Source organism: Diplotaxodon limnothrissa, linkage group LG10, assembly GCF_057381915.1.
Source record: "Diplotaxodon limnothrissa isolate DT_005_m linkage group LG10, D_limnothrissa_male_GT1.1, whole genome shotgun sequence".
In the NCBI taxonomy this organism is placed as follows: Eukaryota; Metazoa; Chordata; class Actinopteri; order Cichliformes; family Cichlidae; genus Diplotaxodon; species Diplotaxodon limnothrissa.
The window spans coordinates 27,686,465-27,712,889 of NC_140605.1; the positions used below are offsets into that span (position 1 = coordinate 27,686,465).

The 26,425-nt window shown below is 39.1% G+C and overlaps 1 protein-coding gene across 3 annotated transcripts; it reads right to left on the reverse strand.

Moving 5' to 3' along the window:
- Window positions 1-517: 517 nt before the first annotated feature.
- usp28 (ubiquitin specific peptidase 28) lies at window positions 518-26,072 on the reverse strand. Of its 3 annotated transcripts, none has more exons than XM_085364686.1 (26): window positions 25,929-26,072; window positions 23,220-23,297; window positions 21,736-21,856; window positions 20,948-21,035; window positions 19,781-19,943; window positions 16,268-16,354; window positions 16,022-16,159; window positions 13,916-13,986; window positions 13,736-13,812; window positions 13,510-13,658; window positions 13,270-13,397; window positions 12,985-13,080; window positions 12,737-12,916; window positions 12,324-12,532; window positions 11,400-11,470; window positions 10,907-11,135; window positions 9,153-9,488; window positions 8,335-8,468; window positions 7,530-7,811; window positions 7,159-7,254; window positions 6,386-6,564; window positions 5,993-6,071; window positions 5,054-5,133; window positions 4,468-4,591; window positions 2,573-2,771; window positions 518-1,770 (listed from the first exon to the last, which is right to left on the reverse strand). In XM_085364686.1, the coding sequence occupies exons 1-26, from the start codon at window positions 25,986-25,988 to the stop codon at window positions 1,595-1,597; spliced, it is 3,630 nt and encodes a 1,209-aa protein (XP_085220812.1). In that variant the 5' UTR covers window positions 25,989-26,072; the 3' UTR covers window positions 518-1,594. The 3 variants fall into 3 exon arrangements, with proteins under 3 accessions (XP_085220812.1, XP_085220811.1, XP_085220810.1); XM_085364685.1 differs by having other exon boundaries at window positions 23,220-23,294; window positions 25,929-26,070; XM_085364684.1 differs by having other exon boundaries at window positions 9,153-9,485; window positions 25,929-26,070.
- Window positions 26,073-26,425: the final 353 nt, after the last annotated feature.

Consider the following 26,425-nt stretch of genomic DNA (forward strand, 5'->3'; position numbering starts at 1 on the left):
TTTGGGATTACTGCCATGTTGAAGCTGTTGCTAGTCAGATACTTTCTAGATAATTTTGCATGGCAGATCAAAATTTGATGGTCCTTTTCTGTGTTCATAATTCCATCAATCTCCAACACCACTGGCTGAAATACCAAACCATGACAGAGCCTTGTCTTATATGCATAAAGACAACTAGTGCACAAGTCAACTTGAAAAAAAAAAAATACAATAAAGTATGACTCCTTGGAAGAAGCAGCCAGCCCGGAAATGGGTATTATCAATTATCTTCTGTGGATTAAAACACATGGCATATGTGCTATCTATCCAAAATAAGATGTTTACTATAATGCAAAAAAAAAATCCCCAAACATTGCTGCTCATTGATTTATTTTTCTTTAATACTTACTGGGGAACAGCCAAACTCCTTAGGCGGATTAATTCTGTTTGGGTGTTTGTGATGCTGCTTTGGTTTTGGGAAGGAACAACAGCTGGAACAGCTTCAAAGCCTGCCCACACAAGTCACAATAATAGTCTCAATAATAAGCACGCAGAGAGTATTTAAAACATTTATTTGTATCATCACAGAGCACAAGTGAAAGACTGAAATCAGTGGGCAAAAATGGCTGTTACAGTAGCTCATCTAGAAATCCTCATTCATTCACGATAACGTGTTGAATCTGCGACACAAAACAGGATTGCCAATATCAAGTCTCCTTTCAAAAGGCTTACAGCGTTTACAGATAGACCTTCAAAGATAATAAAGTAATATAAAACATATATTTTTTAAAAATCTATTAAACACTATTATTTTCTGTGCAGTATAAATTTTGTGGGTTTTTTTTAGTCTTGTATATTCACAATCCAAATATCAATCCAGTCACTTACTGCAGAGCTGAGCGACAGGACAACTGTTAACACTTTTTCAAGTTAACGGGGTAGCCCAGCTAAACATTTCCATATATGAACATTTGCACCAATCAGAATTTCAATGCCTCACTGTTCTCCAGCAAGCTGGTTTTGTAAATTGAGATGGTCAGAGCTACTTAAATCTTTATCGGTCTCTTTGTAGCAGGTAACATAAAGACAGTTTCAGACAAGTTTCAAACTTTTAGGTGTTACCTGAAAAGATAATCCCCGCTTTAGAGTTGCTGGTTCTCCATCTTGTACCAGGCAAAACATAGCAATACTGCAACCTTTTGGGCTTCTTTTTGCATATCCTTGTGATGTAGTCCTTAAAATTTTAAGTACAGTTTGCACCTCTTTTACACATTATAGCTGTTTGCGTATGGTGAGCAGTCAAAGTGCATACCTTAATATTCTTGAGAAGAACATTGACTTCTTTTTGAGGCTTTTGGGGTAAAATGCCACGATATGTGTTCTTGTAATAATTATGTATTCGTGTGGTGACAGCCCTGCATGGTCCATCATTTACCCACAGGGTTTGCTATGTGAACAAGGCAAGTGTGCAATGCAAAACAGCAGATATACTAAAATAAACAATCTGTGCTAAAACTACATGATGTCTCCGCCCTACAGTCTGTCAGTGGAGAAGAAACCATCAGCCGGGACACTTTCAGTTAAGATACACAGTTTAAAAAGAGTTGTTGGGATTTCACTTCACAATGACCACTGATGTGTTGTGGATGGATTCCATAACAGCAGCCAGGCGACTGCACAGGTCGTAGGCCTGGGTGACGTGGACTTTGGGTGGGTCTTTAAGCACTACTGTGTCAGCTGAACCGTCCAGAACTCTGGGAAGCAACTCGCCGAGCTTCACCTGCAATGACTCTGAACACAAAGGAAGAGCAGCAGAAGTGAGCGACTTAGTTTATTGTTGATTTTCTTTATTGCAGTTTTGTTTCAATTTAAGGTTTAAATTTTAATTAGCTAGCAGCATTACTGGTATAGAATTAAATGTATGTGTGTAATTACAGCAAAATGTTGTCTAAGGGTGCACCTACACTATTGAGTATGCAAACTTTATACTGTATTGACTCAATATAAGCCTTTATGCCTCTGTCCCACATTCCTTTTAATTTAAATGTATTTCAAACTCTCAGAATAAGGGATCCTCATCTACTGTATACACATAAAATATTTATTCAAGATGCACCAACATGCTGACTTAAAGTAATTTGATTACATGTGAATTTTCCATATAATTTTGTTACATAAGTCATAATGTAAAATTTAATGGAATCTGGTCAAATGAAATTTACTTTACTGGTATACATCCAGTTTATATCAAGCACATTTTCTTCAGTGATGAATTATTTGAAAAAATAAACCCTTTCTTTCATATATGTCAGTTGCATTTAACTGAAAATTAATGATTTGTGTTTATTGAAAGTTAAAAAATAATTGAGTGTATTTTGACATTTTTGATGCAAACCCTACAGCAACCTAAAAGCATCCTAAAAGTCGGTATTGCAGAAAATGCACAAAACCATGGCAGCAAGCCACCTTATATATTTATTTCTTTTTGAGCTGCTGTAATTAAAACTTCTAGCTCATCATATGAGACATCATGTATACAGCTATAAGAATAATAGAGCTGGACGGTACAGACTGATGTACAATCTAAACTTACGATCCATGTCTCGGCCCAGGCAGCAGCACCAGTGGCTGCGGATGGCCTCCATTGCATCTCGGTCTTCCTGGGGTAAAGTCGAGTCCCGGTTCATCAGGTGAAGGCAGGGGATGACGGCTTCATCCATGATGGCAATACCCTCTTCTACTTTGGCCTCCTCACCGCTGCAAAATAGCTGCGATGCGCTCTCATTTAGTGCCTGTGTGGTGGATGACAGGACATATGTACAAACCCTGTTCTGAAAATGCTAGGATGCTGTGTAAAGTGTAAAAAAAAAACAGAATACAATGATTTGCACATGTTATCACCCTATATTTTAATCACAAGCACCGGAACCACTGTGTAGCCCTCTCAACTCCTTTTAACAGCAGTCTGTAAACATCTGGGATCTCAGGAAAACAGCTGCTGAACTTTTGGGAATGTTGTCTCATTTTTGTCTAATAGAGGATTCTAGCTGCTCAACAGTCCTGAGCTTCCTTGTTTTATCTTATTCATTTGATTATGCTTATGAAATGTTTTCAGCTGTTTTAAGGTCTGGACTGCAGGGCATGAAGCCATGCTGTTGTAATAGATTCAGCATGCGGTTTAGCATTGTCTTGCCGAAATATTCAAGGTCTTTCCTGAAAAAACTGTCATCTAGATGGGAGCACAAGTTGTTCTAGAACCTGTATATATCTTTAAGCACTAATGGAGCCTTTCCATATGTGTAAGCTGCCAATTCCATAGGCACTAATGCAGGCTTTTTAAACTGAGTGCTGATGATAAGTCGGATAAACCCTTTCCTCTTTTGTCCAGAGGATGCAGCGTCCATGACCACGGAGCAGTTTTCCACTTTTGCTCAGTCCGTTTTAAATGAGCTGTGACCCAGAGAAAACATCAGCCTTTCTGGATCATGTTCATATATGGCTTCCTCTTTGCGTGACAGAGCTTTAACCTGCATTTGCAGATAATATGGGGAACTGTATTCACAGACACCAGTTTCAGGAAGTCTTCCTGAGCTCATGCAGTGATTTCCATAACAGAATCAGGCCTGATTTTATTATAGTGCTGCCTGAGGGCCTGAAAATCACAGGCATTCAGATTTTTCCAAATTTTAGAACCTTTTCATGATATTTCACGAGTCATATTTCACGAGTCTTTGCAATTTTACATGGAGGAACATTATTCTGAAATTTTTCCACAATTGGCAGACACATTTTCTTTTTGAAGATTGGTGAACCTCTGTCTGCTTTACTTATGAGAAACGCTGCCTGACTAGTTACCCAATCATGTAACTGACCTGTTGCCAGTTAACCTAAGTAGTGAAAATTGTTCCTCCAGCGGTTTCTTTTTAGCACCACTCACACCAGTTGCCTTGGTCCCAACTTTTTTGAGACGTGTTGCTGCCATCAAATTCAAAATGAGGTTGATACTAAACTATTTTAAATGTAGGGCATTTTAAAAGTAAAGGTTCGAGAGACACAATCAAAAGCTGCAAAACAGCAATTAAAGAACCGTCGTTTCCAAGTCAATATACTTTATAAAATTCAATACATTGGAGAACAAATCTACTCCTGCTCTAATACTGTCCGACTAGATTTTATACAGGCTGTAATGGGAAACTAAACCAAGCGCAGCTTATCAAAACATTTCCTCTCCTAAATGTGGCCCTCTTGGCCAGTCAGTCCTTCTATCCACATTTTTGGTACAGAGAAATATATTTTAGAAAATGTCAGGGGGACATGGATCACTCCCAGAGGATGGATTCTAATGATCTGCAAACATCTTATTTTAAGCAAACCAAAACCTCTTATTTTTAGATAATTTTTCTTTATTGATATTTCAGACTTTATAGAGAAGAATCGAGCTCAGCGATCTATCTGCAATTCGACGGAGTGGAAAATAGTCCTACTCACAGTGAGACACTTCCTCCTGTAAACAGCAATGAGAGACTTGTCCACACCACGTTTCTCTCCGTTTCGCAGCAGGGTGCTGTTGGTCTCGTAGGCGTGGGCCAAGTAATTCAGTGCATCACGCATCCTGCAGTACGCAAAGGCAACAACTGCTGTCATATTACACAAAAAATACACTTTTTGTAAAAAAAGAAATGGTTATTTCCCACACAATGTAATCAAAATGTAAGCAAAATATTTAGTTTTATGATCTGAAAACATATGAAAAGTATTTAAAATGAGGGTCCCCATGCTTTTAGAAACTGTTTCGTGTTATGTTACTCTAAAGTTATAGTATTCAAGGATATAGATATCTGAACTGTACTATCATTAACTATTCTTTGGTATGTATATCCTGGCTTTAAACGAGTGCATCTTTACTCTGTGTAAAGAATTCATAACTTAATAGGCAGTGTCAAAAGGATCAGTGATGTGTGAGATTTTTTATGTGTAACGCACGAATGAGCACAAACAACCATATATTAATCTGGAAAAATGTGGTCAGACACATGCTGATCGGGTAGGGTTGTGCTGAATATTCGACACCTACTTCCCGTGCTGGTAATGCTCCAGCCCAGTCAACAGATAGACAAAGACCGTCCTGAACAGCCTGTAATCGTCATGCCACTGCTGTGAGAGAGCAAACAGAAATATCACCATCACGTAATTCCCTCTTTTACACTCCTCCTATTTTTTCCACTTGACAGTATTTGAATAAAAACTTCTATTTTGTAGAAAAAAAGAAAAGAAAAAAAAAGAAGTAAAATCAGACTGTTAGAGGCTGCACAGATATAAAGACATAGAGAATATGTCATTTAATCAAAGACAAGTTTGGTGTTAGGTTTATGCTATATTCTTGATATAAGAAACAGTTTATTACTGCAGTCTGTGATTGGTGTCTTCACCATCCCAGCTGTCTTTCCATGCTGGACATAGTTCTCATTCCAGTGTAAACAAATGTCACTGGGTTTACATGCTCCCTACTGGAATGTCAACCACGCAGACCCAAATAAACACAGATTAGGGATTTAATATACTGAACACAAACAAACTTCCTTCATAAAGCTGAGATAGCCATGTAATAATATTTTTATAAACGCAAAATATTTAATAAAACTGACATTTGAGAGCAGTGCAGGGTGTCTATTTTTACTTTTGGATTTTTAGCCTTTTATTGCTATTAAAGGCAAGAATGAGGTGATTTGGCCACAAATCTGTTAACAGAGCCACTAATTTTCCACAGATGCTCAGCAGTGGAACAAAAATTCAACCCAGTGAAGCTACTTAACAGATGTCTGCCCCTGTTCTGTTTTGGGGGCAAGTCTCAGCTGCTGTTACAGATCACTGCCATATTGCATCATGGACCTAATGACATTTTTTCATCAAATATCTGTTTGAAAATTATACTAATTTCTTTATTTGCATATTTATGATGTTTTCCCTGCATAAAAAAATCAAACATTTTATCCGTTCAGCCTAGAGACGGTACCATGTATTCTTCCATGTCCATGTCTTCTGGCTTAATGAGACGAAGTTTGGCCCGGGCTTCCCTCATGATACTGATGGCTCTGTAAGTACCAAAAATGATAAATGAAGTTTAACAGCAAATGCATGGAAAGGAGAAGATACTGTAAAGTTACAGCTCCGAACTCTGGACACTAGATGGCACAATATGCATGCTATATATTCTACTGTATTTTTAGTTACCATTCTGCTTTCCAGCCACAGTATTACACTCCTATTCCTGTATATACACACACGCTACAACCTTGAAATGCCTCTGTTCTATGTTAGTTCATTTATAAACTTTTTTATTTGGGGTAATCTAGGACAAAATTCATCTGTGTTACAATTATTTTGGCCACTCAAGGACTGTGTGCACCTCTCATCAAAACTGAGGTTGCGGTCAGTAAACTGCTCAAGCAGCGTCCTCTCAATGACACGCTTGGGTGCCTTGTTCTGGAAGAAGTAGACCAGAGCGTGCTGCAGACGTGCATCCTCCTGTGGTGTGGTCTCCTCTTCAGAGAGCTCATACAAGCGCGAATACTCTTCATGGAAAGCCTGAAAGAACCACGGGAAATTTTAATGTTTTTAATGCTTTATTTAATTAATTGTACACTTTAAAGCCTCAGTGTGACTTATACAAGGACCGCACATTTCACAAGTTAAAGTATTTTCTTTGTTGTTTAAAATCTAGGAAATATGGGGATTTCATCATGACTTTAGTGACAAAGTTAAAATACAGATCTTGCTATTGATGTTAATCTTTTTAAATATGAAACACTGTGCTTCATAGAAGTTCTTTATCAAATACAGAAAGAATACTTCAAGAGGCTTCTCACCCTGCAAAGTGAATCTTGCTTCCCGAGCTTATTGCAAGAGAACCTCCAGTTTAGGATAAAAGGAATTCCTTCAGGGATTAACTTCTAGCGAAAAAGTCCCATAAAATGCGCATTTTTGTTTTTGAGTGGATTTTTAATAAAACTGTCTCGCAGAGAGATAAAAACTGCAATTAGAGCACGGGTTGATCCAAGGACAGTTTATGAGTATCTGGGTCTAAATCAGGTCAAATCAGTCATACAGCTTTTACAGATTTTTTGCAATTTAGAGTTGATGTGTGATTAAAAGAACATCAATATCCCAAACAAAAAATACCTTGATGAGGCCAGCCTCAGGACCCTCCTTATCAAAAATTTGTCTGGCCTTGGCTATGGCTAGAATGACACCCTGCATAGCTGGAGTTAGCATCATCTGGGAAATGACATGACAATGTAGAGAAAAAAGAGAATGATTATACCATGAAATGACAGATAATTAGTCCAAAGGGTAAACAAAGAAAAAACATATGACACATATGATATATGACTCAAAACCTATTGTATCTCTTTAAATCTCATCAACGTTTACATTAACCCTGCATTTGATCATTTAGCTTATATTTGTGTCCACTGACTAGGAAAGCTATCAGCTGCAGGTATGTATTTATAACTGCTTAAATCACACTCCATTAAGACATTAGGCCTTACCTCTTCATTGTATCCGTCAGCATCCGCCCTCACCATGATCCGGCCCACATTGGGGATCTCCACTTCTGAGACCTCATTCTCAGTCTGTCGTGGTCTGGCTGGAACCTCCTGCTGCTGCTGCTGCTCCTGATTGCTTTGCTCTGCGATAGGTTCAGGAGCCTCTCCAGAAGCCTGGGGCTCTTCTTCAGTTTCAGACACGAGGCCGGCCACCTCTGGGTCATCCTTCTCTACGTGGATGTCAGATGGTGTCTGATCGCAAAGCTCTACATCAGGGCCAGGGATCTGACAGAGAAAGTTTTCAGATAGAACACGTTAGTATATACTCTCTTATATCAGCGTATGCTTTCACAGCTTTTGGGGGTCTTGTCAGCATACCAGTAAGCTCTGGAAGTCTAGTACCTGGCTTGAACAGTGTGTCTCAAAGTGCTAATTTACAGTACTTTGCAATTCTAACAACAAATGTATTCAATGAGAAACATGGTGAGAAATATTGTGATTCAGAATAGTTATCTGCATTCAACAGAAGCGGGTTATCTGGGTCAGCAAAAACAGTTATGTTTATATTATGATCACAACAAAAAGTGCAAAAATTACTTCAAATAACTACTTGTTATCTGTACACTAATCTAAATAGGTCTCTAAATAAGCTCTACATAAGTCCTGAAGGGTCATCACCATGCTAACTGGGGAAATCTGATTGCTGACCCAGATGGACGCACTTTATTTTTGTGGCCTAGAATTTCCGACCCATATTCAACATGGTAGGGTAGGGAATGATAGGGTGAGGTGTCGTGTACTTGTTCACCTGATTCTGCGGCTCCTTCTCCTCTGAATCAGTGCTCTGGCTGACCCCCGTGGTGTCAGTGACTGTTGGAGTGCTGGTATCACCTGGCTGGCAGCCAGGGCCCTCTGGTGGTGGGGGAGATAAATCTGTTTGCGCTAAGGTCAAAAAAGAAAGACAGGCTTTGACTCTTCATGTGTCTTTTGAAAAGAAGAAGTGCTAAATATATAATTAGATTACTGGATATATTCTAATCTCATCTGGTATTAGAGACCCCACCTAGAAGGTCTGAGCAATGATACAGTCTATTCGTCCAGCCTGAGGGCAGACTTCTGTCTAGAGTTAAGAAAGCTCTGCAGTAACAAGTGTTCATTACATTTTTGATGGGCTCTTGTTACACAGCCAATAAAACTACATTGGAGGGAGGTGATTTTGTTGGAGAGAAAGTGATAACTGACACCTGCTTAATTGGACAAAGAAGTGCAATCAACTAGTTCAATATTTCATGTAGAATTAGATTTTCTTCTATTGAGAATTGCTTATCCTTGCTAATTATATTTTGGGTCCATACAGTTTTTAAATACAATGTCTACTGCTGTTTTGGGCTCCTTAGGCTAAAGCTTGAACAGATATATAATACTTTGTGTTTTAATCTGCTTCTTAAGTCTCATCCTGTATATATTGTGCTCCTGAAAGAGGTTCAAGATTTGATTGAACTGGCTTAGTTGCCCTGGTGTGAACATAATTACAATGACTACATGTTTCATATACATCTCCACATTATCTAGAGTGGTGATGAAATATTTTATGTCATTCTCACTTTTTCAGGCATCACTACAGACCTTCTGGCTCTTTTCTGAGATCAGGTTCTGGCTCTTTCTCTGCTTCTTGGTCTGACTGTGGCTCTGGAGCAACTCCTTCATCCACCTCTTCAGTAGTGGATCCTGACTGGGGTGCTGGCTCAACAGGTGACTGCTGTATGTTATCCAGACTGGGACTTGTGGGCTCTGCAGAGGCGGTGGACTCTTCCTGCGGGGTTGCTGTCTGGCAGAACTGCTCCTCCCATTCGCTGAGCTCCTGCTGGAACCAGCGGTTATCTTCGTGGACAAAGCGCCTGAGGATGGGTGGCAGAGAGTCCATGCCATGGAGCACCTGGCCCGTCTCATCATCTGTGTCTTCTGGGTGGGATGTAAGACATTTTAGTTAGGAAATTAACTGTCATTTATTATCATTTTAATGCCTTTCAAGTAATACCATTTGAATTCATGCATATTAATATCCATTGTACAAATAGGTATTTCAATATGCTACTATACTTAAAATGTTTGCATAGAAAAATGTTTATGCGTTTCTAGTTTCTAGTATCTAGCCACTACTTCACTACTGGGTGAACTCCATATAATTTATACATAAATTGTTTTCATTTCAGTTTCCTTTATCTTTACTGAATCTCACTACATGAGTCCAAGTTACAGGAAAAAACATATTTTTTGCTCCTTAACGTTGCTTAGCACTTACATAAGTACATACATAAGTGATGCTGTCTATCTAGTGATGTGTCCCCTCATATAAAAGGTCTTGAATATTTTAAAGACCTCAGAGTACCGTATCACCCCAACAGACTCACTCAGCAGTTCACAGACTGCTGGCTTGTGGTTACTACAGTATTTATAGGTAGAATAGTCACTCTTCTGCGGAACCAGCTTCCAGTTTAGTTTCAGGAGACAGACACCCTCTCTACTTTTGAGATTTGGCTCAAAACTTTCCTAAGGTTATAGTTAGGGCTGGATCAGGTGACTTTAAAAAAACATCTTTTAGTTACACTACAACAGACCTTTGCTGCTGGGGGACTTGCAATGAAGCACAGAGTGTTCTTTCTTCTTTAATAACCATTCTTTCACTCTCCTTTCACTCTACATGTATTTATGCACACTCACAGCATCTCTTGTCCTGTCTCCCCCTCCTCTCACCTCTAGCCCCTCTCTAAGCCTGGTTGTGCCCAAGGTTTCTTACTGTTAAAAGGGAGTTTTTCCTTCCCACTGTCGCCAAGTGCTTGTATCCATCATCTTACAATATAAAGCGCCTTGGGGCGACTATTGTCGTGATTCGAGCTATTTAAAACTGAACTGAATTGAATACTGGAATGAGGAATTCTTGACAAACCATTTTTATAATGATATGCTGAGCATTTTGTTTCATAAATACAGTGTGAATTTTAAATTTACTTGAATTTGGCAAATGAAATGTACTAGTTTGGTATACATTTATAAATCTATAAAATCTCAAATAAATCCTGGCTAATAAACAAAGTGATAAACCTTTGTTTTAAAAATAAATATATTTCAGTTGAATTGACTTGAATGGTACACCTCCGCTTGTCAGCTATAGTATGTTGATGCTTTGGTTTCTGCTCAGGTGTTTGATAGCATTCCTCTCTTGAATATTAAGGTTGGACAAAGGAATCTTTGCACTGGAGAGAGCAGCTGAAACCTCTGAACTGCCTCTTTGCATCAAGTAAACGGAGAACGCTCTGCAAAAATTGCTTTCATTCCTCTCATTTCCTCTTAAAAATAAAATAACTGAAAGGTAGGTGTACCTGTGATGAGCTGAGGTAGCCTGTCGTCAATGTACATTAGGCAGTAGGCACTTGCGTTGGTCATGCCTCCAAAGGAGTCTCGCTCCAGCTCATCCCACGATGACTCAGTGACACTTATGTCATTGTACTTCAGCCAGCGCTGGTTAGCATGGTCATAGATGTAAGCCCAGTAATGACCAGCTGATGCCTGGCCTTCATGGACAAGCACTGCATGGAGTCTGTAGGGGGCCTAAGAGTCACACAAGAGACATAGAGAAAGAACACTGGAATCCAGCTTCCCAACTTAATATCAGCTGTTCGCCATGAACTGCAACATTACTTTCAGTTGACCTGTTCTTATTTGTGTCCTGTTGTCCTGTTTACATGACACTATTTTCTGTTTCTCTGTAGATATCAGTAAAGTTTAATCTAATCTCAGCTCATTCACTTTCTACAGCTGCAGATGTAAAATATGTAATTGAATTGCTAAATTAGGTGAGTGTGCAGGCCTTACCTGGCAGAGACTGTTGTCTGAGTACATGCCCTCGAGCGTCTGAGTGAGCCTGTCAATGCTGGCCTTTAGTTCTGGCAAACAAGCAAAAAATAAACACAGACCCTGAAAGGAAATGATTTTCACAACTGTTGGAACAAAAATAAGTCAATCTGAATAATACTAATTTGCATGCTTGCATAGCTGTCCTACATTTTATATGATATGTGCCATAATGGGGAAGTTGAGAGAGCCGGCCAAATGTCTATCACCCGTATTTAAAGAAATATGACTCATCTTGACATTTAACATATTCTGATGTATTGTCTGCGCCTGAATGAGTCACAGTCAGCAGAAGAACATTGGCTCTATTTTTGTGCAGGTGCACAGCTCTGTGCCAGTACACTTTTTGTTCTTTACTCACCTGCAGCACTTATATTTAATGAAATGTATTTTATTCCACTGAAGATGGCGAATAAGTGTAGCAGACCAAGTGTCATTGGAAACCGTGGGGCTCATTGCAATTTCACTGTCAAGGCTACCCACATTAATGCATCATCATCATCTGCTGTATCCAGTTTGGCAGCAGTTTTATTGAAGCATATCTTTAAGCACAGTGTTTTTATTACTGGGTGTTCAAGTGAGTTTATATAATGTGGAATATGCCAGACAAGGTAAAAAACCCAAGGAGATTTATGACCCCACTCTACTCTATGCATGTTTGGGTTTTATACTATGCAGCTTGATTGTTTTGGTTTACTCACTCTGAACTTATCAACCCTCAAGCAAGGCACCAAAAGACAAATCGTTTGCAGCTTAACAACTGAAAACACAACACAAAGAAAGCTGAAGGATGTTATGATTTCATATGATGCTTACAAAGCAATATAAGTAAATCTTTAAGGTAATATCAATGTGGGTATAAAAAGAGAATTATCATTAGCATACCATTTATGTCATTCTCAACTTCAGTCCTCCAACGCTGAAGACAGGTTTTAGCAAAGTGCAGCTCTTCTTCTGTGATGCTGTGGGGGGCAGGGTGTGGTGGGCAGTCAATAGGTTGTCTGCACTGAGTGAAGGGCTTGTATATGGGGGTCCTCTGGCAACTGGAAACACTGGAACCCAGGCTCTCTGATGAAACTGATTCTCCGGGATCACTAAAGAAGGCAAGAACAACGACACAGCAGTTACAAGCATGTCAGGATTTCCCATTTAAAGAGACGACTGTGTGGAACCACACTAACTGAGAATAAATTAAATCTATTAAAAGATGATTTCATTTTCGAGATCCCACTTGTGGCCTCGGTGAGTATAATGCTGTTGCTCTATACAAGAAGAGTAGAGTTGAAAAAGGTAAACACCTGCTTTCTTTGGCAATGGCTTCACTGAGGGGGGCACTTGGAGGAGTCGGTGACGATGCGGCCTGTCTCGAGTCTTCAGCTGGGGAAACGCTAGTCGGCTTGGTGGTAGCAAACTCCAGCACAAACTGGAGCATGTCAGCTAGAGGGTACTTTGTAGGTCCAGAGCCATAGTTTTTATAACTGTGAGTAAAGAAAGCAGATAATTAGATGGAGATTTGACCTTAAAAAAAAGAAAGGATAAAACTTACCACTCAAGTTTCTGTTGAAGGACTGCCAGTTGCTCCTTTAGTTTCTTTACTTCTCCTCTCCTCTCATGGGTCTGCTCAATGTTTTTGTGAAGATATCTGTAACCACAAAAACAAGAAGATTCCTACAATTAAAAATGTGGCAAAGTTATATTTAAATATTTACACCATACACACATCATAAAATACCAATGGAATAAAGTTGGATGACCATTTTGGTGGAAATGACCGCGGCCTAAGTTATCAACAAGCCTAGTCTGGAACCATCCCCCTCTGTTTTAAACTCACCTGTCCATATAAATGATTTGAGGAAACTCCAGTTTCTTATGTATCTTCTCAGGGCGCCCAAGCTGGGTGTTGAATTCAAATCTTGAAAGTTCAAATGTCAAGACTGGTGGTAGCTTTTTGAACCATCTCTGAAAACATGAATAAATAAAGAGTTTCTTAGCAGATCATTAAATTTCACAAACTCTAGCCGAGCGTGCTGCACAAAGAGAGATTCAATTTTAAGTTTATCAAATTCTTCACCTCACGTCCAGATGTGACATGATGCTCTGAATGAACCGACTCAATCTCCTTCTCTACCATAGCACCTTCTAAGCATTCATCAAGATTGTTGAAGCCATTGACTTGCAGGGGGTACTGGCCAAACTGCTCAATATTATATACCATCTTACCTGAGAAAAAAATCACATAGATACCAGGGGATGACTGAAAATCATAGACAACACCAATAAAAAGACCAAACTCATACCCTCGTGTCTTCTTTCTGTCACAAAGGTACCATAGAAGAGCTGGACCATGGGGTTATGTTGTTTATCTTCTGCATTTCTAAAAGTAAAACATGGCATTATTTTAAATTAATTTAGCAAGCAGTAGTGCACTAAAGATGACAATGACAAAACACGCTGGGTGCCATCAGCTTAAAACGTACTTTCCACTGGCAGCCAGCTGAAATGCATCCTCGAGCCAGTCAAGCAGTTTGTGGGAAAACTCACTGACATCCTAAAAGGGACACATTTCAAAAAGGGCAATTTACTTGTCTGAGTCATTTATTTAATTGTCTTTCTGTTATGTGCTTTTTCTGTACTCTGTCTCTGATGTATAAAGACCTAATGAAGGGCTGTCTAAGAACTAAAGGGACTGCTGAGCATTAGTATGTGCTGAATCTACATAAACATATAAACAACAAATGGGAAGGTTAAATATTATTACATTTACATGACAATCTTCACTGAAAGTTAGATAAAGAAAAAGTCTTTTAGCTCTTAATTAAAATCTTAATAAAAGATCAACTTGTTTCAGTATCATCTCATGGTCTTCCCCAGTGAATGGAGCTTGTCTAAGTGTATGACCACCTGTTGCATGACCACTGGGAAGTCTTAAACCAAGACTAAATGATGACCAGGTGTGCATAGCACTACCTCTGGCATGCTGAACACTTGAACTCAGTCAGCCACATTAGCTAAATCTTCAGCTGATTCCCTTCTGTGAATTTTACCGGGGAATAAAAGAGTCTCAAATTGGCATCCTATTTAAACAGTTTCAGCCTGCTTATAATCTCACTGTCCGCTTCATTAGGTACACCTTGCCAGTGCTGGAATGAACCTTATAGTGCCCTCATAACTGCCTTAATTATTATGGCATAGATTCAACAAGGTGCTGGAAATGACATGAAGTTGCTGCACATTTGTAGACTGCACAACCGTGACGAGCCATCTCCTGTTTAGTCACATCACAAAGGTGCTCTATTGGATTGATATCTGGTGAATGTGGAGCCCAAATGAGTACAGTGAACTCATTGTCATGTCACAAAACGAGTCTGAGATGATCTGAGCTTTGTGGCATGGTGCGTTATTCTGCTGGAAATAGCTATCAGATGATGGGTACACTGTGGTCTAAAGGGATCGGCATGGTTGGCAACATGTGATAGGCTGAGGCATTTAAACAATGCTCAGTTGGTACTATGGGCCCAAATGCGCCAAGAAAATATCCACCACACCATTACAACACCACCACTGACCTGAACCATTGAGTCGAGGCAGGGTGGATCTGTGCTTTCATGTTGTTTACACCAAATTTTGACCCCATTATCCAAATGTTGCAGCAGAAATCAAGAGTCAGCTGACCAGGCAACATCTTCTATTGTCCAGTTTTGGTGAGTGCATAAAAACTGTGGCCTCAGTTTCCTGTTCTTAGCTGACAGAGGTCACACCTGGTGTTAGCATATTGTGCATTCAGAGATGCTCTTCTGCATATATTGGTTGTAACTCGGTATGACGTTATTTGAGTTTTGCCTTCCTATCAGCTTGAAACAGTCCTCCTGAATTCACCCAGAGATCAGCCCCTTTCTTTAATGCCTGCTCTTTTCACTTAAGCAGTCTTGTTGCTGCTCTCCCTATAGACTTTGCAAATCTGCAGGTAGAAGGATTGGAAGGTCCCAGCCTAAAATTCATAATTATTACAGATGAAGTAACAAACCTCTTTTAACTAAAGTGGCCCTGACAGAACTGGGCTAAGAGCAGGTCAGGGCAAACACGGACTGCATGTAAATTTAATGGATTCAGTGCAAAACCCAGATAATGATGCCTGCCGTCTGCTGATCCTATTACAATGGACACTAAAAAAAAAGTTTGTGGGCAGACTTGCTCTGGAAAATTATGGCTGGTTTCTGTCATGGTGGTTTAGAAGAGTTAAAACATCATAAATCCTTCAAAGACACAAATAAAATATTCAGCTGGAAAATAGAAAAAATAAAGAAAATGAGTCTGAGAAGGACAGCAGCTGAAAAATAGAGAGACTGCTGACCATTAAAGCCTACATGTCCCTGTAGTTAATGAGAAACAATGAGGCAGTGGCTACAAATTTCAGAGAAACCAGAAGTCTGAAGTGCCCTGCAGAAAAGGTGCTGACAGATGTGCTCTGGTTACTGTATCTGAGAGAGGAACACCTCAGCTTTATCAGCAAGTCAGAGAGTATTAAAAGCAGGTGCGGAGTTAGGTTGTTCCTTAAAAAGACAAATACTGTACATATCTTGTACCTGTTGGGCCTCATTGGTCCTGAAGGCGTCACGCAATAACTCCACAGCAGCAGAAGGATCCACAAACCTGCGGGTAGAGCCCACCATGAGGGCAAACAGGCAGCGCAGCTCCTGCATGAAGGCTATGTTCCTCTTGTCCTGTTAACGTAAACTCATCAACTTCATCACCCTTATATCACAGCGGCAAAGTAAGAAGAGTTATGTGTTATCCTGTTCTGTATATACTCGTGACAGTAGCTTACTTACTGAATGGCTTTTACACTTCTCCAGTATTTTCTCAGACAGATGGTAGTTGAGAACCAGTCTCCTGAACACAGGCAGGTGGAAGAGTGACTGTAACAAGACAGCATAACAAGGCACATAAATCCAGCCATCCACTGAAGGTTGGATATGGGAGATTACCAGATGGCAGATCATCGCTACAGCAGAACATTTATTGTAACTTGGTTGAGGAGAAAATGTGGACATATGTTTACAAATATGTTGCTTGATTAACAAAGAACACTGCTAATGTTCTGCCACTGACATTTAGCTTGCTGTTTGGAAATTTGCATGCGAGTGTTAAGTAGATTAAGTATTCACACATCAAACAACCATCACAATAACTGAAAGGTGAGGCTAATGACATCAGTTCTATTTTTTTAATGCAATGTTCTGCAGGGAAAAATAGTTGCTTGGGAATGGCTTGAGGAATACATGAGGCACAGGCAACGACCAAGCATCCAAACTTCCAAAGCATCAACTGCGAAAACCACAAAGAGCAACCAAAGTCCTGTATCCATGCCACAACGGGTCAGAGATATTTTGGTGGTTAAATAATTGGTGGAAGGTTTTGATGTTGTGGCTGATCTGCATATGAATACTGTGGTGTAGTTTCACCTGGATTCAAAAATGTAGGCTAAAATAGGCCAACATCCTCTGTTTTTTTGTTATTCTTTTTTCTTCACATACAGTGTTGCGAAAGAGTACCTGCTCCCTTCCTAATCTCTTATTTGTGGACATTTTTCACACTTACATGTTTCAGATCATGAAAAAAACTAGATAAAGATAACCTGGGCAAACACAAAATAAAGTTTAACATGATGAGTATATTTATTAAGGGGAAAAAAGCTATCCAACCCTATGTGAAAAAGTAACTGCCCCCTACAGCTAATAACTGCTTGTGCCACCCTTGGCAACAAGAACTGTAATCAAGTGTTTGTGATAACTGGCAATGAGTCTTTCATATCACTGTGGAGGAATTTTGGCCCACTCTTCTCTCCAGAATTGCTTTAATTCAGCTACATTGGAGGGTTTTTGAGGATGAACAGCCTGTTTAACCCTTTAAAGCCTGAACCCTGAAATTATTGCCAAAAAATAATAATAAAAGACACATAAATTGGCTACATTCCGTATTTTATGGGTGCAATTTATTACTTAAAAATGTATTGAGCTATTTATTTAGGTTTTTTCGGGGGGGAAAACGTTACATTGATGATGTAAAACAGGGGTGGGGGAAACTCCAGGCCACAAAGGCCGCTGTCCTGCAGGTTTTAGATATTACCCTGGGTCAACACACCTGAATCAAATCACTAGTTCATTACCATCTGAAACATGTAAGTGTGACAAATATGCAAAAGACTAAGAAGTCAGCAAGTCGGAAAATAAGGTTTTATAACGGTATATGTCAATAGCTTAATATATTTACAGCCAGGAACAAACCCCATATCAATTTGTCATAAGATACCTATGTTTCTCAGGATAAACTAAATGCATTAATACTAATCTTATGTGTCATGTGCAGGGCTGATGGGAGCTTATAAGCACTTCTGAGTATCAAGATATGCATTTACATTTCAGAGGGAAATTCAATTACGGTTTATCTCAGTTTTACTGCAATTTAGTCCACAAAGGATAATTGAAGAAATATGAGCTGACAACTGAGTCACGTGGTCACTCAGCCTCAATCTGATAGCATAAAAATTTTCTAGGGGAGACGACGAGTCAAGCTCTGTTGAATCTACAACAGCTCAGTTGTAAAACAAGGAAGTGACTCTGGTACAATAAACAGAGAAAAAAAGGTATGATCTGAACGCCATTTGTATTCTAACAATGCGGCCTTATTTCCCCCATTTCAATTTCCAGATAAAGGCCCGTCATATGCGGGTGGGACTTCTTAACAGATATGGAAGCATATCTGAGTTTAACAGAGAGAAACAATCACAGTCTCTTCTGTTTACTTTATACTCAGGCTGCCACCGCTCACTCCGTCCTCGCTCGCTATTTAATTATCAATATAGCCGGTGTATCTCAGTTAGGGTTCTGGTTTCTGCCGAGCTACCTGATAGGCCTGGAAAAGTTAAGTTAGCTGGAATGGACTTATAATAGAATTAAGAGCTCAGATTAATACTGTATGCTCAAGCTCACCGGGAAGATGTTTAACTTTATTAGCAAGATAGAGGGTTGATGAAAAGGTGAGATAGAAGGGAGATTCTTGTGTAGCTGAACAGGTTCTGCTTTCGCTTTAAAAAGATGTCTGTACTGTACATTTTAACCCAGTGTGGTCAAATTTTACCATGGAAAAACTAGGTGACAGATATTGCTGAAAGCAAAACAGACATGTGATGATTGACACTGGATCAAGAGAAGTTAGAAATCTTTGAAAGGAAACTCCAAGTCTATAAATGTTTGTTGAACTAAGTGCAAGAGCTATTTAGGTCTTGGGAGCAACAGAGGCGAGACTGTTAGAACAGGTGGAGATCGGTGATGAGTTTCATGCAACAGAATACATGCTAGGTGTCGCTATGTTTTCTGAATATGAATTTGAATACTTTTGTGGTCAAGTGTCATATGGGTCTAACATCGACATGTGTTATATATACACTACATTAAAAATACAACACTAATTTATGTTAGTGGGTATCAGGGTTATTACAGTCAACTAAAATTAAACTTAAAACTGTTTACTGCTTAAGCTATTACAGCTTGGCTGATGAGGCTTTGATGGCCTTGTTTTTGAGTCGATAGATGTCTACAAGATTGTGAGTCAGCTGCTTTCAAAAAAGTAGTGTTTTTATTGTAATACCTGAACTGATTTTGCTAAATCTTGCCTCTGACATATGCCCTTTATACAATGATAATTAAAAAGACTGAAACTCAAAATGCTTTCACCCAAAAATGAACCAAGAAAATCAATTTAGGAAACTAAATGAAACAACTTAAAACAAAAAGTAAAAAAAAAAAAAAAAATTAAAACACTTGTGACTGCTAATGCTAACCCTCAACCTCCTAATTCCTCCTCAAATTGGTGGTAAATATCTGTTATAAGTCAACAGATTCCCTATTATGTTTTGCATATTTGTTCTTCCATATGTTTTTTACTTGTCTTAAATACTTAAATTTTAAGATAGTTATTTTATAAGGAATTTTAAGTAAGTCTGTTACAGACAAGTCAATTAAAGTATTACATCCATTTGCTTAAATTCACATGGATCTCATTCTATATCAACATATTCAGGACGTTTATGGCATTACAATGTCATGTGTTCCTATTTGATCATATTTATGATTGAGGGTTTGTTTTTTTTCATTCTAAATAAATTACACTATTTTACAAGCAATAATAGATTTTAGCAACATTTTGATTGTTTAGTATCTCTCTGTGAAGCATGATAGGGGTTATATTTATGGACATTTGTTGTTATTAATCTGACCTCTGTAACCAAAATGCTCCTTTTTCATCTTATTATTTGTTAGGTGAAAAAAGCTCCTTGTCCTCACCTGGATGACAGCACTGAACCAGCAGGTGTTTCCTACATTACGAATGCCCACAGGCCAATCTTCCTGACGGATCCACTCTGCAGGGCTACACATTTCACTCTGGGCTTCACATCTCTTCCTCTTTATTCTCGCAGCATTCTCCTCTGCACTGGCTTCCAGAGCCCTGCACAACATCAGTTTACCACTTTAAAATGGTTATCTGACAACGCTATTGAACACAGGTTAACTCATTCCCAGTGTTATGGGTTAGGGTTAGTATAATGTAATCTTTATAAGTAAAATCACCCCAAAAAGATTTGTAGAAAAACATTAAATGTACATCAAGAGGAGCAAATGAGTCTAACAGGTAATCAGTATTGTGGGAATTATGAGCATCAACATGCTTATACATTAAATCCAGCATTTGAAATGAAGAACAGCTCATGGTGAATGAACTATGCTGAAGTAACTGCCCTATTCATCTGCTCACATCTCAGTGGCAAAAGAGCTGCAATGCAAAACGCGGGCCTGTTACTGGAAGCAACTCCAGGTTCAGTGTTAAAACTGCAGCTCCCAAGCTGCACACAGTTTACCCAAGTGTCCTTGGGTAAACTGTGTGGGGTACTGCTGGACCAAAACCGCCATAACTACCCATTTTCAGTGTAAACTGAAACACTGCATGGGATGAAACGTTAAGAAATCTGAGGTTCCCCAAAGACATGGAGCTAAATCATCTTAGGGCCATCTATGATTGGATAAATGAAATCTCCTCTTCATCAAAAGTCAATGAATCACCATTACGATAATTAGTTAAGGTCTTTGATAGATGGTTATCATCTGAAAGAAATTTCATTTCAATCCATCCAGCATGGCTAGAGAGAAAGTGTAGTCAGACACTTAAAGTTCTTTGCTATTTTATCTACTTTTGATCTCAGATTAACTGCTAGACCACACTGTTTTGTGTGTTTTTGCTCTGTGTGAACTGTCAGCTGTCAGCAGTGACCTTTGCTGAGAGTGTAACACTCACACAGCCAAGATAATAGTTGTGGCATCCATGGCCATTTAGTAGCCTGAGAGGAAAAACACTCATGCCGCTAACATTTTAATTTTCATAGTTCTCTCTATTGAAATTAAAAAGTGAATTAAACCAAAAACAAGTGTTGTATCAAATGAAAAGTCGTCCTTTACCTATGAAATTCTCGCTCCTCTTCCTGGGCTTTGTGGGACTCCTGCAGGCTGAGTTCTATAGCGGTCTGCAGTTCATCTTTAGGAAGCCCTGAACAAAAAACCACAAGAGCGTTACAACAGAGATCCTATAAATTCAACTTAAAATGGGTTAATGTAAAAATCACACTGAGCACTCATAATAAAATTCTGTTTCTTCTATGTGACTCTGCCTTCACTCAAACATTGTTTTCTAACTAAAGTAAATGGATGACCCATAACATTGCTCAGATATTCTCCTGTTAGCTTACTTACCATTAAAATCCCCAAACAGATGGCTATGAATGGCAATACTTTAAATGTATATTAAAATATGTGTAAGTTCACCTCGAAAAAAAAAAGCTTGACACATTCTTTGTACATTTTACTTGTGTTTGAAGAGCAGTGTGTTCCTTATCTGTTTCATACCTAATTTCCCTAACGCCACACATAAGTCAATCGATTTTGGCAAATCTGTAGTAGCCACTTTTGGCTGCCCCCTTGCCACAAGGGGTCACCACATGTTTGATTTGGCAGAGTTTTACTCTGGATGCCCTTCTTAATGCCACCCCAAAGGAGATTTGTGTCTCCGGCTGGACTCAAACCAACAGCCTTTTGCTGGCCAACTGAATGCATTTACTGCTGTCTTCTCTTCTCTTTTGATGTCTCATAGTAAAGCTTTCTTTATATTCATCCATTAAGCTCAGTTTGCATTTGTGCTGGAAGTGTCACTTCTGCTATCAGCTTTGTGTCAATTTGCATCCCCAGAGTACCTTTCTGGCCCTCCCAGGCCTCTCCAGATGTCCCTGACTCCTGTGGTTCTCCAGGGTCCTGAACCTCTGCAGTCTGGGTTGTCAGCAGTCCAACAGCATGTCCAATGTCCCCCTGACTGACCTTGAGGAGAGAGAAGAAGGAATATATAAATATTGAGGATTTTATCTGTGACTGCAACATCTAATAATACATCACAAGGATAAATCAACACATTTTAAAGACACACAAATCAAAATATAAACACATGGCCATATCCAGTCGATTGTGCTTTAAACAAGAATTTTAGACTTGTATGACTCAACGAATACATAACCCTATTGCCGTCTGCATCTGGTTACACGATGCCTGTGAAAGTTAACCAGTGTGTTTAATGTACTGTTTGTTTAACTGTTACTTTTATGATGTTCCAATTCATTCAATCTTTTAACGGGGTTTTCATATGCAGCTGTATTTAAACATGGTAAGCTTGAGGTAGAGTGCTGGAGTGAAAAAATGGGACCCTATGGGGTCTTTAACATAATTTACACTTCAAAGACTCTTTAGCTGCCTAATAGTGCGGGAATGGATTGCTACAGTTTAACAGTTTTAGATTCATGTTCTTCATGGTATTAAATCTTGCTATAAAACATCTCCTACCTTTTAAACTGTCTAATATATTTCTCCAGCTAAAAGCAGAATTCTCACCATTACTTAGATTACCATTTGGATTTCTTTACAAATAACTATGGCTTCAGGATGTTTGCTAGCTTATCTGTTTGTTAGCAGCATTACTCATAAAGTTATGGATGGAGATGCATTTACCAGACGTAGCATAACTTAGAAATGTTTCACATTTTTAGGGAATCTGGATATTAATCTAGGAATGTTTGTAAGGATACTTTACCATTATGAGATGTGGGCAAATAATCAATTAAAAAATACACACATTCAGATTAGTCTTTACTCTATGTATTTCATTTCTTTCTCAAAAATCATTTTAAATATAAACAATTTCCTGAATGTCTGGAATAAATCGTCCATTTTGTACCTTTAATAATGTCATCATTTTATAATAGCCCATAACACGTTTCAAATATTGTGGCAACAGGGAGCGAGAAGCTTGATGAGTGGAAGAAAAAGTGTAAACCTTTTCTTCCATGAAATGTAAGTTCAGGTTAGCCTGACCTAAACCCCTTCATTAGTCGACTATATAGACAATCATATTAAAATGAAATATTATTAAAGTGAAACAGCAGATTCTTGTTGAGGCTGGTCTGCTGAGCAGGCTAAATAAGAAATGGTATTAGCTCTATCAGTTTGTGGTTCATGGTGTTTTAAATGGCCTACAAGCTTTTTAATCACATTAAAACTACAAATCTCTCAGCCACGGGAATCCCGTGAATGTTGTTCTACTGTCTGAAAGTCATAGTGTCAAACAACTGTAGTACCCTAAACATGTGATGCTGCAGATTCTAAAAGCTGATGCTAAGTTGTTGGGCCTTACATTCAGGGCTCTGTAGAGGATCTGTTGGTCCTGGATGCCAGTGATCTCCCTCAGCTGGCTGATCAGCATTTCACTCTGCTGAGAGAACGAAAACACCAGGCAGACTTTAGATCTTTCTATCACCATTACACACAACTTCCTGTATCGGATCCATGCATTAGAGGCAGTGATGGGCTGGCATTTCATTTCCATTTGGGTAGACAAAATGGACATAACTGTAGCACAAGTAGGCGATCCACTGGAAGTATTATTGGCTTTGAAGTTACAACTGTTACGAAATAAATATCACTACAGTAACAATGGCAACAATAAGTCCTCCATTTAGATTGGCTCAATAATCCTTGCTTTCACTATCCAAGTCTGTCCTCCATCAAGAATGAAATATGTTGTAAAGAATACGCCACCAGCAAAATAAATGAATAGTGCTTTTGTTCTCACCAAAAGCTATTGGTAGTTTTTCTCTGATAGCTGAAATGGCACTCAAAGAAAGAAAAATGTGAAAAATTGACTTTCAAAAGAGAAAAAAAGAGCCCTGTTGTCAGAAGAGGCAAAAAAGATGATTTATCCAAAGGAATTCAAAAGTAAAACACCAGTCAACTTCCTTATGAGCATTCCCTCAGCAGAGAAAACACCAGGATTTCAGAGGGGATCTCACGATCATTCAGCTGGCATTACTCCTGCCAGAAAGTGACGTCTGGTCTATATATCACCAGTACTGAGGGTACACAAGACCAGTCTAAGAAAGTCACTTGTGGTAACCAAAAGATGTCAAGGTTAGTGTGTCATCCCACTTACAGTCCTCCTTACCTAATGTACATGGAGTGGAACAAACTGAGGACCACATAAGTGCATGGCTCATGTGTGGCTCATCTCTATTCTGTGACTTACACAGGCAGTTTTCTGAGTAGGAACAGTTAAACAAAAATGAAATTATATTTCCAATGAGTAGAACTGAAACATAGTTGGAAGAAGCTTTGGAATAGCTAGAGATATTGAGAGGCAGTAATTTATGGGTGAGTTCCACAACAACAAAATGGATCAACTGATCAGAATGTCAGATCAGACACTGACAAAAAGCCAGGAGATGTAGATGAAGATGTTAAAGATGGACAGCTTTAGAAATAAGTACATTAGAGGGAGAGTTCAGGTTGAGCAGTTTGGAGACAAAGTGAGAAAGCCAAGGCTGGGATGGCTTGGACAAGTGCAGAGGAAGAATAGTGCACATACTGGGCAAAGGATGTTGAAGATGGAGCTGCCAGGCAGGTGGAAAAGAGGAAGACCACAGAGAAGATTAATGGATGTATTGAAAGAGGACATGCAGACTGGCTGGTGTGACAGAACAGGATGCAAGGGAGATAATGAAATGGAGGGAAATGATCCGCTGAGATTCCTAAAGGGAGCAACTGAATAAACCTTAGCGATTTGCTGGGATGTCAGTCTGTGTATCTGCCTTCTCTGTTTAGTTTCAAGTAGACCAGTGAATCAGGGACACTGGCCAATCGGGGGCACTTTCAGGTACCCTTCCTCCAATTAGATCCCCCTCTTTTAGCCAGCAGGCTTTGCATGGTCAGTCTCCCACCACCACATTATTTGTTCCACACACGGACAGGCAAACACAAGTGTTCCCAGGCAGTCATATACTTTGACCTCACAGACACATGAAGTTTTAAAAAAGAAATAACACACGTTTACTGAGTTAGAGGCTCTATATAAAGCCTGCAACCCTGACACCAGGTGCACATGTCATGGTATCTTTCTCTTACACACAAAGGAAGCCAGGAGCAGGCTGACCAGACTTATATGGAGTCCAGTGGCTATCTGAGACCCTCTTGGTTAGGCTCTATTTTCAGCTACTGACATGGATAGCACAAGCTTCTGTTTATCATTCCACTCACCATGCCACCAGGCATGGTGAGTGGGCAGTAGTGGGTCTGTCTCTTTCTGTCTTCAAACACACCTCCTGTGTCAATACCAAACCAAAAAAGTGTAATAAACGTTTAGATTGCATTGCATTTTCATTAACACCACATCATATATAATTAGAGGAAAGCCCTCCCTGAAGTATAAAATCACTAATCACTCCACACTGTCTTAGAATAATTACAAAAGCCTATTGAAAGAGCAATCGGTTGGATTAATAGTTACTGAGCCAAATAACGGTTTAAATGTAAATGTTACGTAGTTTACGTTTAACTAGTGGGAATTATTAATAAAATATGTATTTATATACAAAAAACTCTGCATAATTAAAGTGTTATTATTTTATCTTTGCAAGCTCCTTTGACTACGATGACCTGGATGACTGAGAACCTTCACAGACATTATTTTATCTGTTGGTCACTAAACGAGCAAAAAAAAAAAAAAAAAAAAAAAAATAGAAGTTCAATCAAACAAGGCTCAGTTAAGTAGTCACATCTGGTTAAAAAGCCATGTCGGAAGTTTGATTTAAAAATAAAAAGTGTATTTTATGCCTACCGATTTAAAAAACGTTATTTTTTAAAATTTGAAAACGTTTTAAAATGTATTTTTATTTTGAGTTACATTAAAGAATATCAGAGGAAACTTTAAAATCGCAGATTTTTGAACACACACTGGCCTCCGGGGGTTGTGCCCACACAACAGAGGGGTTAGTGTTAAGGTTAGCTCTGCAGGCGTCACAAACATGCCACTTATTGTGTTAATAGCAGCTCCATCATCCTGAGCTCTCACCGAGTTGGTTGAGTTTTCTCCATTTTCAGACTGATCGGCTCTCATTGCAGACGAAAACATGAATTCCTTCTGATTTTTTCCCCCCAAATGCTTCCAGCACTGCCTCCGACTCAAACCAGCTCCATCTGTCAGGCACGAGAGCGACAGGCCAGCTGTGCGCGCTCACCTATCCAGACACGCGCGTGCCTTGGAGCGATCGCTAACTACAGTCAATGGTCGCTAACTTAAAACCCGCGCGCACCCGTTACGTGATTGTCGGGACGTTTCCTCAGGTAATGAAATACTTCCAGTGTCTATGGCAGATTTATTATCCAACGTTAATGGCTTTACAGCAATTATGTAGCTAGTTTACAATACGGTGACTTCCGCCTCTCTTACAGAAAAAACAAAAAAACAAAACAAAACAATTTCCTCGTCTCTAAGAGCCTTATTGTTGTTTTTGTAATTGAATTACTGCTTTTCTTACGAGAAACTAAATGTGATTGCAATATAAATGA

Bases quoted from the DNA above. Each gene is read 5' to 3' on its own strand.
- usp28 (XM_085364686.1), bottom strand. From the start codon at position 25,988: ATGTTTTCGTCTGCAATGAGAGCCGATCAGTCTGAAAATGGAGAAAAC. The intron at 21,857-23,219 runs GTAAGGCCCAAC...TCTCTCCTCAAG, and splicing joins TCCTCTACAGAGCCCTGAAT to GTCAGTCAGGGGGACATTGG. The intron at 12,533-12,736 runs GTGTTTACCTTT...TGCCTTCTTTAG, and splicing joins GCCATTGCCAAAGAAAGCAG to TGATCCCGGAGAATCAGTTT.